The sequence below is a fragment of the Dothidotthia symphoricarpi genome (genome assembly GCF_010015815.1).
Source record: "Dothidotthia symphoricarpi CBS 119687 unplaced genomic scaffold P153scaffold_15, whole genome shotgun sequence".
NCBI classification, from domain to species: domain Eukaryota; kingdom Fungi; phylum Ascomycota; class Dothideomycetes; order Pleosporales; family Dothidotthiaceae; genus Dothidotthia; species Dothidotthia symphoricarpi.
Genome location: NW_022985022.1, coordinates 271,761 through 283,867, shown reverse-complemented (window position 1 = coordinate 283,867; position 12,107 = coordinate 271,761). Strand labels below are relative to the sequence as shown.

At 53.1% G+C, this 12,107-nt stretch overlaps 7 protein-coding genes across 7 annotated transcripts; 4 read left to right on the top strand and 3 right to left on the bottom strand.

Moving 5' to 3' along the window:
- Positions 1-478: 478 nt before the first annotated feature.
- Positions 479-1,318, bottom strand: P153DRAFT_387698 (uncharacterized protein; the record flags this gene model as incomplete). Its single annotated transcript, XM_033670677.1, has 1 exon — positions 479-1,318. One exon carries the CDS (start codon positions 1,316-1,318, stop codon positions 479-481), a length of 840 nt encoding a protein of 279 aa, XP_033521539.1.
- Positions 1,319-2,225: 907 nt separating this feature from the next.
- On the top strand, positions 2,226-3,005 carry P153DRAFT_398515 (uncharacterized protein). The gene is made up of 2 exons (XM_033671649.1): positions 2,226-2,299; positions 2,349-3,005. The coding sequence occupies exons 1-2, from the start codon at positions 2,241-2,243 to the stop codon at positions 2,902-2,904; spliced, it is 615 nt and encodes a 204-aa protein (XP_033521538.1). The 5' UTR covers positions 2,226-2,240; the 3' UTR covers positions 2,905-3,005.
- A 365-nt stretch (positions 3,006-3,370) lies between these two features.
- On the top strand, positions 3,371-4,144 carry P153DRAFT_398514 (uncharacterized protein; the record flags this gene model as incomplete). Its single annotated transcript, XM_033671648.1, has 3 exons — positions 3,371-3,544; positions 3,600-4,065; positions 4,121-4,144. The coding sequence occupies exons 1-3, from the start codon at positions 3,486-3,488 to the stop codon at positions 4,142-4,144; spliced, it is 549 nt and encodes a 182-aa protein (XP_033521537.1). The 5' UTR covers positions 3,371-3,485.
- A 337-nt stretch (positions 4,145-4,481) lies between these two features.
- Positions 4,482-5,303, top strand: P153DRAFT_368483 (uncharacterized protein). Its single transcript, XM_033668527.1, has 2 exons — positions 4,482-4,544; positions 4,604-5,303. Exons 1-2 carry the CDS (start codon positions 4,495-4,497, stop codon positions 5,100-5,102), a joined length of 549 nt encoding a protein of 182 aa, XP_033521536.1. The 5' UTR covers positions 4,482-4,494; the 3' UTR covers positions 5,103-5,303.
- Positions 5,304-6,237: 934 nt separating this feature from the next.
- P153DRAFT_344508 (ethanolamine-phosphate cytidylyltransferas-like protein) lies at positions 6,238-8,157 on the bottom strand (the record flags this gene model as incomplete). The annotated part of the gene is made up of 5 exons (XM_033666052.1): positions 7,879-8,157; positions 7,720-7,828; positions 7,546-7,663; positions 6,644-7,493; positions 6,238-6,594 (listed from the first exon to the last, which is right to left on the bottom strand). Exons 1-5 carry the CDS (start codon positions 7,900-7,902, stop codon positions 6,238-6,240), a joined length of 1,458 nt encoding a protein of 485 aa, XP_033521535.1. The 5' UTR covers positions 7,903-8,157.
- A 64-nt stretch (positions 8,158-8,221) lies between these two features.
- On the top strand, positions 8,222-10,471 carry P153DRAFT_344505 (uncharacterized protein). The gene is made up of 2 exons (XM_033666051.1): positions 8,222-9,170; positions 9,241-10,471. Exons 1-2 carry the CDS (start codon positions 8,419-8,421, stop codon positions 9,974-9,976), a joined length of 1,488 nt encoding a protein of 495 aa, XP_033521534.1. The 5' UTR covers positions 8,222-8,418; the 3' UTR covers positions 9,977-10,471.
- Positions 9,962-11,291, bottom strand: P153DRAFT_368481 (acyl-CoA N-acyltransferase). The gene is made up of 3 exons (XM_033668526.1): positions 10,946-11,291; positions 10,570-10,741; positions 9,962-10,511 (listed from the first exon to the last, which is right to left on the bottom strand). Exons 1-3 carry the CDS (start codon positions 11,084-11,086, stop codon positions 10,174-10,176), a joined length of 651 nt encoding a protein of 216 aa, XP_033521533.1. The 5' UTR covers positions 11,087-11,291; the 3' UTR covers positions 9,962-10,173.
- Between the last annotated feature and the right edge of the window lie 816 nt (positions 11,292-12,107).

The following is a 12,107-nucleotide window of genomic DNA, read 5'->3' as shown; positions in this document are numbered from 1 at the left end:
TGCAGCCTTTTGATCTTTGTAAACTGGCTTGTCCTAGCTTTTCGCCTTCACGGCCGGGATTATTTACACCTCCAGCAACAGGTCTATCTCTTCTCCTTACATACTGGCCCCCTGCAGTGTGTTGCTCCTCGTACCCGATGGTATCCTTGATCCCACGGAGTTTTTATCCGGTGTTCTTCCCGTTTGTTCCCACGGCTGATCCCTGTCCCTGGATGTAAAGGAGCACCGCCTTTGAATCGGTACTAGCATGACCCGCCTTTCCTAGCCATTTCAACTCAACTTGATTCAGCGTGAAAATGTCCTTCGTACATCCGTCTACATGCTCGGGCCGCGTCTGCGGTGCATTGGGCGTGAAAACCAAGTATTAGGGATTGGGATTTGTTGTACCGTATGTCGTGGTCGGTTGAAATCCCATACCGGACATGGACCTGGTCTTCAGGAACAGAGAAGACGCTCAATATATGCCCGAGAGATCCTTTCAGTCCAGATCTTCATGCCTCTGCACTTGGAACGACTGCTCTCCGAAAGCATCCCGAAATTCTGGTATACGCTTCTTCGTCATCCAAACAGTGAGTACTGGAACCTTCCTCATCTCGACGTTCTTATCTGTGTCTTCCTGTTTATCAATTTCCATAGGCTCAAAAGCTTCCTCCTCCTGTGTCTCCTGCGTATCTTCTACTTCTTTAGTCTTGTTCTTTGCCCGCCTCTCAGCCTTGATACTCGTGAGGACTGTATACATCAACCATGTCTCTATCTCTTTCCCTGCCTTTTCATCGCTGTTCCCCGAAGCGACGATCCGTCTCGTCATATCTACAATGCCAACCAACTTCGTTGTGCCATCGCCTTGCGCTGAGATGGCAATGACTAGGTCTTTATGATTCATTGCATCTCTTGTTTCGATGGTTGATGCAGTGTTTGGAGACACGCCGAGGAGCATCTTTAGCCGATTGATCCCTGTCTTGACATTCTGATTTTTCGTGAAGACAATTGGTATCACGTTTTGCGTGCCGCGTAGTCGGGTTTGAGATTCGAGAAGCTTGAGGAGTTCGACGGGTAAGAGGATCCAAGGGGTATAGAGTGATGGGTGAACGGTGGGTGGTGAGTTTGTTGTTACGGTGTTGGAGCTCTGGTCTTGTGCTTTTCGTTTCTTGCTAGTTTTCGCGTCGACTTGTTGTACGTTTGATTTCTTTGCGATTCCAACAATGGGTAGGGTTGGTCCTTCGCTTGAGTAAGGCGGGGTTGTGGTTGGGAGAGCGGTAGATGCGTTTTTGTCGCTTGAGGATGTGAAGATCTCGCTCATACGCTTTGGTTTTGCCATGACGGTGTGGTAGTTGGGGATGTTGGAGACACGGTCGCTATGGTATTGCTAGCTATGCGCGATAGTGAGGGCAGTAAAGATTCGTGTAACAAAGACGGCACGCTCGCGACCAGAAGCTGTGACGAAATTTGGAGCTCGACGCGCTAGCACTTTGAACGCGTCGGATTTAACAAAGTGCCTAATCTAATTTCCGACGATTTACGTCAGGAATTCAACTCCACCACTTCTCACTTTCGATCATGTCGACGATACATCATTTAATCACAGTTACCCAAGATCTATCTATCGAGCCGTGCAAGGTATTTCTCTGCATTCTTGATCCCCACATCTTCTCTCGACACAATCACATCCAAAGGCCGTCCTCCTGTCATGCCCTCAACTAGACCTTCCATTTCGTCTCTCTCATGGGACTCGAAGTTGAAACTGTGGGACGCCTAAATCAGAGCTTTCTTCCCGAAATATACATATCATAGCCATGTACATCTTGCGCCTATTCCACATGTCTTGACAAGCCTCATATTTTGCGAGAGAACTGGCTAGGACATGACCTTTTTCGTGCAGCATGCTTACCAAAAGATGTGCATCGGTTTAAGTTCTTGCCATGAATGAGGGCGGCTCTGAAGGGACCAGTCCCAGCTTTTCGGATCCTTGAGAGTGGTGTCACTGTTAACAGCTCCAAACTAAGGATCAATTATCTCGCAAAATTGATCATCTCAATATGCTTCACAATGCAGACACCTGCGTTTGATAAAATATCTTGGAGAGGAAAGATGTTACTAGTCAAGTCCACATTCTAGGCATGCGTTGCAAGTGAAAGTGACCAAGAAGGACACGCCAAGCTTTTCGTTTGTCCGATTGCTATATAGATACCGAGACTCTCTCTCCCACTCTCTTTCTCGCACTGCAACACTGCCCCGCGATCATGGTATCCACCACAGAGGAGATCAGAGACTCCCACCAAGGCATTGATCGCGATCAAATGTAACTCACTCACTCACTGTTCCAAAGTGCTGAGCTGACGTGACACTAGCACTCAAGACAACCAGTTCAAGTCTCCCTTCTTACGTCTGCCCGCCGAATTGCGCAACAGTATCTACGAGTTCGTCTTCTACGGTAGTGCTGTACGGCTGGTTAGTCCTTGCGCCCACAAGGATCGGTCTTCAAAAGTGGCAAGCCGCCAGTTCATGCACACCTGTCGTCAGATTCGTACCGAGGCTTCGACTATCTTCTACGCCCAAGCATCGTTCGATCTCACCCAGTTCATCTTTGTCGATGAATCTGACGACACCCTCAACGTCTTCTTCAACAGGGTCGGTAATATTCACAAGGCCTACGACTGCACCGCCGTTCAGACTATTGTCCTGAGTGATAGCGCCGCGGACGTCATGTTTTACGCAATAGTGGACCTTAGCGCTAGTACGCAGCTGCCTGCCAATCATCTATCTTTGAAGCAGGTGCGCTTCACACCTGCTGTGTTGCCTTTGGATGAACTACAGGAAATGGTGGATGAATTACAGGATATGGTGGATAAAATACAAGGTTGCTTCAATAATGTGAGCCTCGAACAACGCGCTGAGTATCCATAGTCGTCGATGGGTTGATAGATTGGAAGGTTATGTGGGAATGTCGTCTTTAGACGTTTCCTGATGTCTTGATAAATTTGGGACATGGATTGCTCGTATCAGCGAACGACTACATGATATTTGCAATAACAACGACCAAACTCTGCACTTTGCCCTGTTTCTTGTCTCTCTTCCATCTCCATAGTCCTTGCTTGAGTATCTAAGATTGTACAAGCTCTAGTTTGCTCTCTTGAGAAGAAGTCTACTCTCTCATGTCTCACCACACAACAAAGTTTGTTCGTCTTATGACCTCCGATGTATACCTTTCCTTCTTCCCGTTTCCAAACCAAACCCCCTCATTTCTTCATCACGCAATCGCCATTCTATCTGGTATTGGAGCCGTGTTGTATCAGTGTCAACAGAGTGAGATTCAGTAATCGGTCGTACTACCACAGACGAACGTAGATGAAAGTGAAAGAAGCCGTAAACAGGTAAAGGTGAAGCAAACGCCAAGCACGCGCTCTAGCAACACTACAGAACTTTCATGTCTCCTACTTCACCCCACTCAAACTCCTCTCGCACCCCACTCGCTCTATGCACTGATTATGGCGTCCGGCACGAACAACACCGATGTTATCCGGGTGCGCACTGATCGCGAACAGATGTAAGTGATTATTAGTATTTAGTCTCACGCCATGAGCACGCTGACACTGCGATAGCACGAAAGACAACCAGTTGAACTCGCCTCTCCTACGTCTCCCAGCCGAGCTTCGAAACAAGATCTACCATTTCGTCTTCAGAGACACCACTGTGCGACTTCGTCTCCGTTATGAAATTGGCCCTTCAGCACGCTGCGTCTTACAGGTCTGTGGTCAGACTCGGCAGGAAGCGTTGTCTATTTTCTACGATTACGCCATATTCGACTTGACCCATTATTATACTCTAAGCGACATTGTCTGCGGCCCCGATGATAGCGATCGCGCTTCCATCCAGACAATCATCCTAAGCGGATGGATGGCAGCGAGCTTCAAGTTTCCCAAAGCTCTCAGCTTTTCGTCATCTCATGGGCTTCATTCTCTTCGATGTGTACACATCAGTGCTGATGATGTTGGTACTCCTCTAAGGACTTTGAGGCAAAATATTACGACAAACATGAGGGCCTGGTTCGGCAAGAAGGATCTGGAGGTGCGTTTTGAAGATTGTCCGGAACATGCACATACACTGCTGCAGTGACGTGCAGGAGGGCAGTGAGGTCAAATGCTAGCAGGGCACAGGATACAAGACGAGTAAAGCTGAGCGTATCTAAGAGACATTGATTATGAAACGGCACATAGTCAATAAGGGTAGATGCTAGTATACAACGTCATACAAGTCTATCATTATCGTCACAAGAGTGTGTGCCTCATGTGTATCTTGATGTGCTGAAACCATAACCTGTGAGATAGGCTGCAGTCACATTGTGTCACTATGCACAGACCGCAGGCAGTCAAGGTGAAAGCGAAGGTGAAAGGAGACGCCAAGCAACTGGTCCTGCAGTGCATAAATACACCTCCCTCCCCACTCCATATCCACCTTACCTCTCACTTCCACAACCTCGCGACCCAAATTTCAACCATGAACGCCTTGATTGAGATGTCTCACCGAAGTGATGACCTCGACCGAATGTAAGTACAAATCACTCAGCATCAACAGAAGGACACGACTCTGAGTTAAACAACGACAGTACGCAAGCCAGCCAGCTCAACTCGCCGCTGCTACGTCTTCCGGCCGAGCTGCGCAACAAGATCTACGAGTACATTTTCTACGACACAAGGGTCTCGTTTGCACGACAAGTGTTTTTCCTACCGCCCCGCCCATACTACCCAAGTCACACTATTCTTCTCGCCTGTCGACAAATCTGGCACGAATCACTACCCACGTTTCACAGGAACATAGTGCTTCAATTTCACTGTCTTCGCGATCTTGAAGATATCTTGACCGATAAGAAGTACTTAGCAACCTACACCGCTGTTCGAACGATCATATTGGACGTATCAATCGCTGCCAAGTTATATCTAAGGACAATTCCAGGTAAGGGGGAGTTCATCGGTACTCTTCCTTCCTTAAAGCACGTACGCATCACGAAGGGTAGGAACTCATTGCCCGATTTGCGGGCGGCGCTCTTTTCTACTATACGGTTCCACTTCGGCAGACGGGATATAGAGGTTGTTTTTGAAGACTGACTGGTGGAAATCACGACGTGGTGACGGATTGAAGGGACGACATAAGAGTATACATGAGAAACATGACTACAAGACTGGATTGCAATATCTATACGCGGTTATAGGGGCGCCATAACTTTGTGTAAAAGATGGACAGTTCCATTAGTGACTTCTACCAATCACCCTCACACTCTGCACACAAGAACTATCACAGAAGTTGGCATGTACACAACAAGGCATAAGCCGCCTGACCAACTCTCTCACATCTGACTCTATGCGGTACACACACTTTCCATAAACTAGCTACAAAAAACCATGCTATCCGCGAGCCTTGAATCTCCACAAACATGCCATACACCCAGCTTCCCAGACAATGGACAAAGCCTTAAGCGCATCCAGATACGCGTTTCTTTAGCCATCACAACAGACAAACAGATACCTTGATAGACTATTTCCAGCCTCACCCTACAACATAGCCCCATCCCCAACCGCATCCCTTCTCCAAATCAAAACACGCTCATTCTCAACGTAAAAATATCCTAACCTTACATATTCACTTCGCTTTACTTGTACACCACACCACACCATCCCTTACCATACCACGCCATACCACGCACAACAACCAACCTCAATTCCCTTCTTACCGCATTTCCAAACACCACCGTAACCACCGTCACGGCCGGATCACACAGTTCTAATATCCAATTGCGCGGTTCTACGTCGTGGTCTGATATAATTTAATGTAAAGTGATGTGTCTAGTCTCTTCCTGGTATATGTGCGCGATGTCGTACTGCCATCTCCTCGTCTTTCCCCTCTGGCATATTTTTTGTACTTTTCTGATGATTCGACGTGTATGGTATAGGGTGTGGATCACTACTACCTCACTATCTTCAGGGACGTTTAGAAAGCAGTGTAGTCTCACTGAAAGCCAAATACATAGGTTCGTGCATCCACTTACACTCATTAGATGATGCTCATAATCAAAATCACAGCGTAACAAGTGGAAAACCAGGCATAACAAAGCAAAAGACAGCAAGAAAAAAGGGTAATCTAAAAACCGACTAACCTCTACAAATCTATACTCTCATTACACCTCATTACACCTGCATCAGGGTATACATACCCCCCCTCCCCTTCCCATCCACCCATCCACCCCTAAATACCAAACTGCCCCTCGACCTCCCTCCGCCTCTGCTCCCTCTCCAACTCCTGCCTAACCCTCTCCCCCTCCTCCCCCACGCCCTTCTCACCCTTCTTCCGCTGCCTCTCCTCATACATCTTGCGCCCGCTCATAATCCTGCTTACAATCTCCTCGGCATTCACGTCCTGAAACTCATGGTTGTCGATTTCGCGGTAGATTTGCAGGGCCTTGGCGACGGCGTAGGGGTCGTAGGTTAGGGGCATGAATTGGGTTATGCCGTGGTAGACGGCGGAGGGGGTGGAGTAGGGGAGCGTGAGGAGGAAGGCTTTGCTTAGGGAGAAGGGGGCGCCGAAGATGGCGGCGTGGATGTACTGGGGTGTGTGTTAGTAGGGTATTTTGGTATGGGGAGGTGTGGTTTACCTTGCATTGAAGCACGCAGAGACCGCGCTCGAAGATGTTCATGATGGGGTAGTTTATGCCTTTCCAGTGGTTGATTACTTCGTCGTCGTGGATGCCTGCTACGAGGAAGACTGGGCCGTAGTCTTCGCCTGTGCTCTCGATGCGCGCTTTTTTGGCGTCGTCCAGGTACCACCCGCGCTCCTTCGCCGCGTCTTCTTCCGTCTGCGTGACTTTGCGCAGGAACTCAATGTGGCCTGAGGAAAACAGATCCCAGCCTCCATCAACATACACGACCACCTGACCAGGCTTGACGCCTTTGCCCTGGACGAGTTGGTGGAATTTACCCTTCTCCTCTTTCACGGGGCCTTGGGAGGCGGTCGAGTCTTGGCGCGTGGTGCCGGGGCGTTGCGAGCTGACGGTGTTGCTGGTGGTTGTTCGGCGGAGCTTGACGGGGCGCGATGCGTGCCAGTACCAGACGTCGCAGCCGGGCGCAAGACCTGTGGCGTCGGTCGCGTAGTCCTTGATGCGCTGCAGCATGGCTTGCCCCGTCTCCAAGCGCTCTGCCTCCCCGCCTGGGCCCTCGTCTCCCGACAGCCTCTTCTCCAGCGACTGGATGAAGTGTGTCTTTGTGCACAGCAGCATGCGGCCCACGAGGTCGGTCGTCGAGATGCCCGGGGTGCGCTTGACCACCTTGAACCTCCCCGCGGCCTTGACGTAGCGGTAGCAGTCCTTGCCGTCGCTGTCGGAGGTGATGTCATCGCCGTGCACCACGTACTGGCAGCCGTAGTGTGTTATCCAGGGGAGCGAAGTTACGTAGGGGGCGCGCGGGATAGCCTTGGTGGCCCAGCGACAGGCTTCAACGGCCATGATGCTGCGTGGGTTAGGTCATGTTGGTAGTGGTGGTGATTAAGGATAGGGCTCACCGTTCGTCGAGGCGCATGACGGTGGGGCCCTTGTTCTCGAGGATGGACTCGTCTGAATGCACGCCGACGAGCAGCTCGGTGCCCAGTTGGCGGGCCTGGAGCATGGCGCCGGCATGGCCTGCAACGACGGCTGTGAGCTGTGGGGAGTAGGGAATGGGTATGCGACTGGCTTACCGTGGTGGGTGAAGTCGAAGCAGCCATCGACCCAGACGCGGTCCTCCGAGACTGGGACGTCTTCCTGAGGGTCGACGGGCCACTGGACGCCCGAGGGAATCCACTCGCCCTGTGTGGTTGATTAGGTGGGTGCGTTGACGGGGCTGGGCTGGTGCGCACCTTTGCGCTCTGTCTGCGCTGCATGGTGATGCAATGGTAGAGGAGTGATGCAGTAATGGAGGAGGATGCAGTGGTGGAGGAGGGACACGAGCAAGAATACGACAGAGGATCGTCGGCGTCGCGTGTCAATGGGGAATGCACGTGGATATGCACGTGGATGGTTCACGGGTTCGCGAGCTGGTTCACGACTTGGGCGCGATCATGTCGGGGCTGGCGTGGTGGAAGCGAGAGCAGGGATGTGTGGCAGGGCCGATGAGTGGCCCAGAGGAGCTGCTCCGGGCGCCAGAGATTGTTCCTCGGTGACGGCACTCATTGGTGTCGTAGGGCAGCTGTTCGCGCGCAGCAGCGCCTCGCCGCGTCCATGTCCAGCGCCGCTCGCTATAAAGCACATCGCCAGCACCCGCCGCGTCCGTCTGCTCCTGTGCCTGTGCCTGTGCCTGTGCCTGGCCCTGACCTGACTGCCTTGATCCTCGGGAGCCGGCAATGCGGGGACGAGGGAGCCCCTGAGATCGCTGAGATCGCTCCTCACGTGCGAGAGACATGGCCGAGCCCACGACTTCCACCCCCGGCCTCTTCTCGCGGCGGCCCTCGTTCTTCGGCGGTCCAAAGACAAAGGGCCACCAGCAGTCGCAGTCGCAGTCGCAATCGCGCTCGTCCGTCACCCATCCACACCAACACCCACACGCCCGCATCACCACCCCGCCCACGCTTACCGTCCCCGGCCAGCTGCCCACGTCCCCCCCCGACGCGCTGCTCCCGACGCCACGCAAGCGCAGCACCGGCTCGCGACACTCGCTGTCGTCGTCCGTGGCCGACCTGGGCTCGTCACTGCGCCGCTCGCGCAGCAACTCGGTGCGCACCAGCCACTCCGCCAGCTCGTCCTCGCACACGAGGACCCCCTCAGCCACCCTGGCCCTGTCCTTTTCGCCCGAGAAGGCGCCCGCCCTGGGAGCCGCGCCCGCCGCCTCGCGCCCGGCCCTCTCCATAGCCACCTTTGCGCGCAACAAGCAGAAGAGCAGCGAGAACGTGCGGCCCGACGGCCTGCCGCATTACGAGAAGAGCCCGCTGAGCGCCGTCGACAAGCCCAAGACCATGGCTGCACCCGCCATGGCCCCGCGCCACCCGCCCTCGCAAAAGGACATCCTGCACGCAAACCGCCAGAACAACGCGACCCTGGCACCCGCCGCCCCCATCTCGCTGCCCAACGGCGCCGCAAACCCAAACATCATCTTCCAGCACATCCACGAAACAGCCTCGAAGCGCATCTCCACACTCGACTATCTACGGAAAGCGTGCGTGTCCCCTCTCCCTCCTCTATCCATTCATTGACCCCCACGAACCCCCACTGACACATCCCAACAGCCACGAAGGCCGCATCTACTGGTTCAACACGCTCCTCTTCTCCAAGACCGACCTAACCCGCCTCCCCTCCTTCACAACCCGCAACCAAGCCCGCCGCGCAGCCCACTACCTCCTACTAGGCTTCTCACTCCCCACGATCCTCGACCTGCACCCAAACTCCCCCGCCGAATACCTCCGCACCCTCAACGCCCTGCTCCTCGAATTCGAACAATACCAATCCATCCACCCCGCCGACGGCAGCACGCCCTCGAGCCTCAGCCGCGCACGCATCCCACATATGTTCAAGCGCGCGAACCTCGGCGGTAAAGGCCGACGCAGTAGTAGTGCGGCGGGCGACTTCCCCACGCTGTCGTCGGGGAGTAGCTTTATGGGCGAGCTGCCGGGGGGGGAGGGCACGACCACTACGGATGATTTGCTGCCCAATGAGAGTTATACGCATCTTCAGACCCCGTCGCTGCCGTTTGATCCGGATTTTTTCTCCACGTTTGCTACGCTGTGCGATGTCTTGATTGATTGCTACACGCGCATATTGAGCATGCTGAGTACGCCGGAGAGTGTGGCGCTTGCCGGGGGGGGCGCGCCGAGTATCGCGGGCGATATGTTTAATAAGGCGGATGCGAGGGTGAGGAAGATTATCCTTGCGGGGGTTGTGCGCGAGTTTGAGGAGAGTTGTCGGGCGGGGTTGAGGAGTGAGGTCGGGGGTGTGGGGAAGGTGGTGTTGGGGGGGTTGATGTAGGCTGTTTCGTTTTTCTTTTTTGCCGAAGGATGGGGTTTGCTATGAGTTTATGATACCATTGGATTGCTAGGTGGGTAGATTATGCATGGGGACATGGCGTTTCGAAAGCATAGCTTGACTCTGGAGTCAGGATTTAGACAGCGTGGAAACGAGCACGTAGTTCTCTTCTACTACTTCTCCCTCACTTTCACACCCTCTTACGCCGCCCCAGCAGCCGCCTCATTCCTCTCCACAAGCTCCATAACGCCCTTACTCCTCCCGACCCTAACCTTCTGCAGCCCATCCGCGTCCTTGCCCTCACTCCCCACCGCCTCGCCCTCATCTTTCCCCTCGCTCTCCCCCTCGTCCTTGAGCTGCAGCCCCGTCAAGTCCATCTTCATGCTGTACGCGTCCTCGCCGTCGGCGTAGTACTTGGCCTCGACCTTCTCGACCTCGAAGCCCAGCGTGTCGCGGTACAGGTGCAACGCTGCGGTGTTGGACATGCGGACGTGCAGGGAGACGTAGTGCGCTGCGAAGGTTTCGGCCATTGCGCGTTCTGCGGGGGTGTTAGATCGGGTGGGGGGTAGATGGGAGGAGAGGTGGGGGGGGCTTACGCGATTGTCGCATTAGCTTCTCTGCCAGCCCAAGGCGGCGGTGCGTGCGCATGACGGATAGCGAGGTGATGTGGCCGTGTTGGATGCCGTCGGTGGGTTCTTCTTCCATTTTGGCGAGGACGTAGCCGACGATTTTGGGGGGGTCGTAGGGGGTTTTTGGCGGGCGGGAGACCTGGCTTCAAGTCAATTGACTGTTTTGGAAACCTGATACATCCAATCCGACATGGCTGTTATGTTGTATATCTGTTTGAAAGCGCATAACGAGGATACCATCATGTCTTCCCATATTTCCCCTTCCCATGTCATCCCCTACTTAACAACCCTCCCTATCACACCATCCCCCCACCGAAAGAGAAAAAGAAAAACAAACACTCACATCCACAGCCACATAGCTCAACTGCGGCCAGCTCATCGCATGGTAAAGGTAGTACTTGCAAAAGTAGTTCTCGGGCAAATTGGTGATATTCGCAAGCTGCACATGCGGAATATCCGAAGGGCGAAGCACACGAATATCCATAGTTGTTGAGCGTTACGAGCTGTAACGACGTGGAAGCGAGATATAAGGTGTAGCGAGACGTGGAGTGAGGCGTAGCGAGATATTAGGATACGGGGCGTAGCTCAAGTCCTCCTAATTCCCTGCTCTTTCTTTCGACGCGAATTGCTTTGAATGGGGTGGGCGGGTTGGTTTGGGGTATGTGGCGCTTTTTGTCGTGATCGTGGTGATGTTGGCGTTGGCGTTGTTCCGATCGGAAATGTTTGGTGTGGGGATGGGGGGTGAGTAAGCGGGGGTTTGGGCCAATGAGAGGGGTGGCTTCTCCGCTTCTTCGGTGACTTCACACGGGGGACTTGGAAGACAGATTCGCGTCTTTGAGGGGGTGTTTTGAAGGGGTGTTTGTGTATTTGAGAGCTGGAGGTGGCTGATGTTGGGTTGTAGATGGAGGGCAGGGGAGGATGGGTATGTGGGCGTATGTGGGCGTTGCTGGGTACTTGGGGAAGGAATGATCGAAGACTCCCGCTGATATCACGCTTCATTTGGATTTTTTATGCTTATTTGTTGTTTACGCTTCCCACGTACGGGTATACATAGACAGACAGTCACAGCTTACCGAGTTCTTGCTCAATCCATTCCCGAAGACAAGCAGCAACCCAAACCCATGCATCAGTCCAAGGCGGAGGACGCAACAATGAACCAGCTCAAACCATGAGTCGTAATAAGTAATCAACCCATCAGAGATGAAGAAGGAAGCGAGCGATTGGATTCCACTACAAAGGGAAGCAGAATAGTTGGGGAAAAAACTACTATAGACCTGCCTGAACACAACCTACCAACTAAAGCAAATCCCGGCGTTCTTTTGTCTAGCTCAGAGAGAGCCACAGCTCATAAAGGTCACATAGTATGTGAATCACAACACTAAGACTACCCATTGGTCGCTGACTTCAGAGACTACAACTCAACCCAAGGAGGCCAACGCTAGTATCATGAGACTCAAATCCTGTGGCACTGAACGATGATTTTGCTACATGGGCATTCTGAGTAG

Excerpts from the sequence above, each read along its gene's own strand:
- P153DRAFT_398515 (XM_033671649.1), top strand. The coding sequence starts at position 2,241 with ATGGTATCCACCACAGAGGAGATCAGAGACTCCCACCAAGGCATTGAT. Across the intron at positions 2,300-2,348 it reads GGCATTGATCGCGATCAAAT|CACTCAAGACAACCAGTTCA; the intron begins GTAACTCACTCA and ends ACGTGACACTAG.
- P153DRAFT_368483 (XM_033668527.1), top strand. The coding sequence starts at position 4,495 with ATGAACGCCTTGATTGAGATGTCTCACCGAAGTGATGACCTCGACCGA. Across the intron at positions 4,545-4,603 it reads AGTGATGACCTCGACCGAAT|TACGCAAGCCAGCCAGCTCA; the intron begins GTAAGTACAAAT and ends AAACAACGACAG.
- P153DRAFT_344505 (XM_033666051.1), top strand. The coding sequence starts at position 8,419 with ATGGCCGAGCCCACGACTTCCACCCCCGGCCTCTTCTCGCGGCGGCCC. Across the intron at positions 9,171-9,240 it reads CTCGACTATCTACGGAAAGC|CCACGAAGGCCGCATCTACT; the intron begins GTGCGTGTCCCC and ends ACATCCCAACAG.
- P153DRAFT_368481 (XM_033668526.1), bottom strand. The coding sequence starts at position 11,086 with ATGGATATTCGTGTGCTTCGCCCTTCGGATATTCCGCATGTGCAGCTT. Across the intron at positions 10,742-10,945 it reads TGAGCTATGTGGCTGTGGAT|GTCTCCCGCCCGCCAAAAAC; the intron begins GTGAGTGTTTGT and ends ACTTGAAGCCAG. Across the intron at positions 10,512-10,569 it reads GAAGCTAATGCGACAATCGC|AACGCGCAATGGCCGAAACC; the intron begins GTAAGCCCCCCC and ends ACACCCCCGCAG.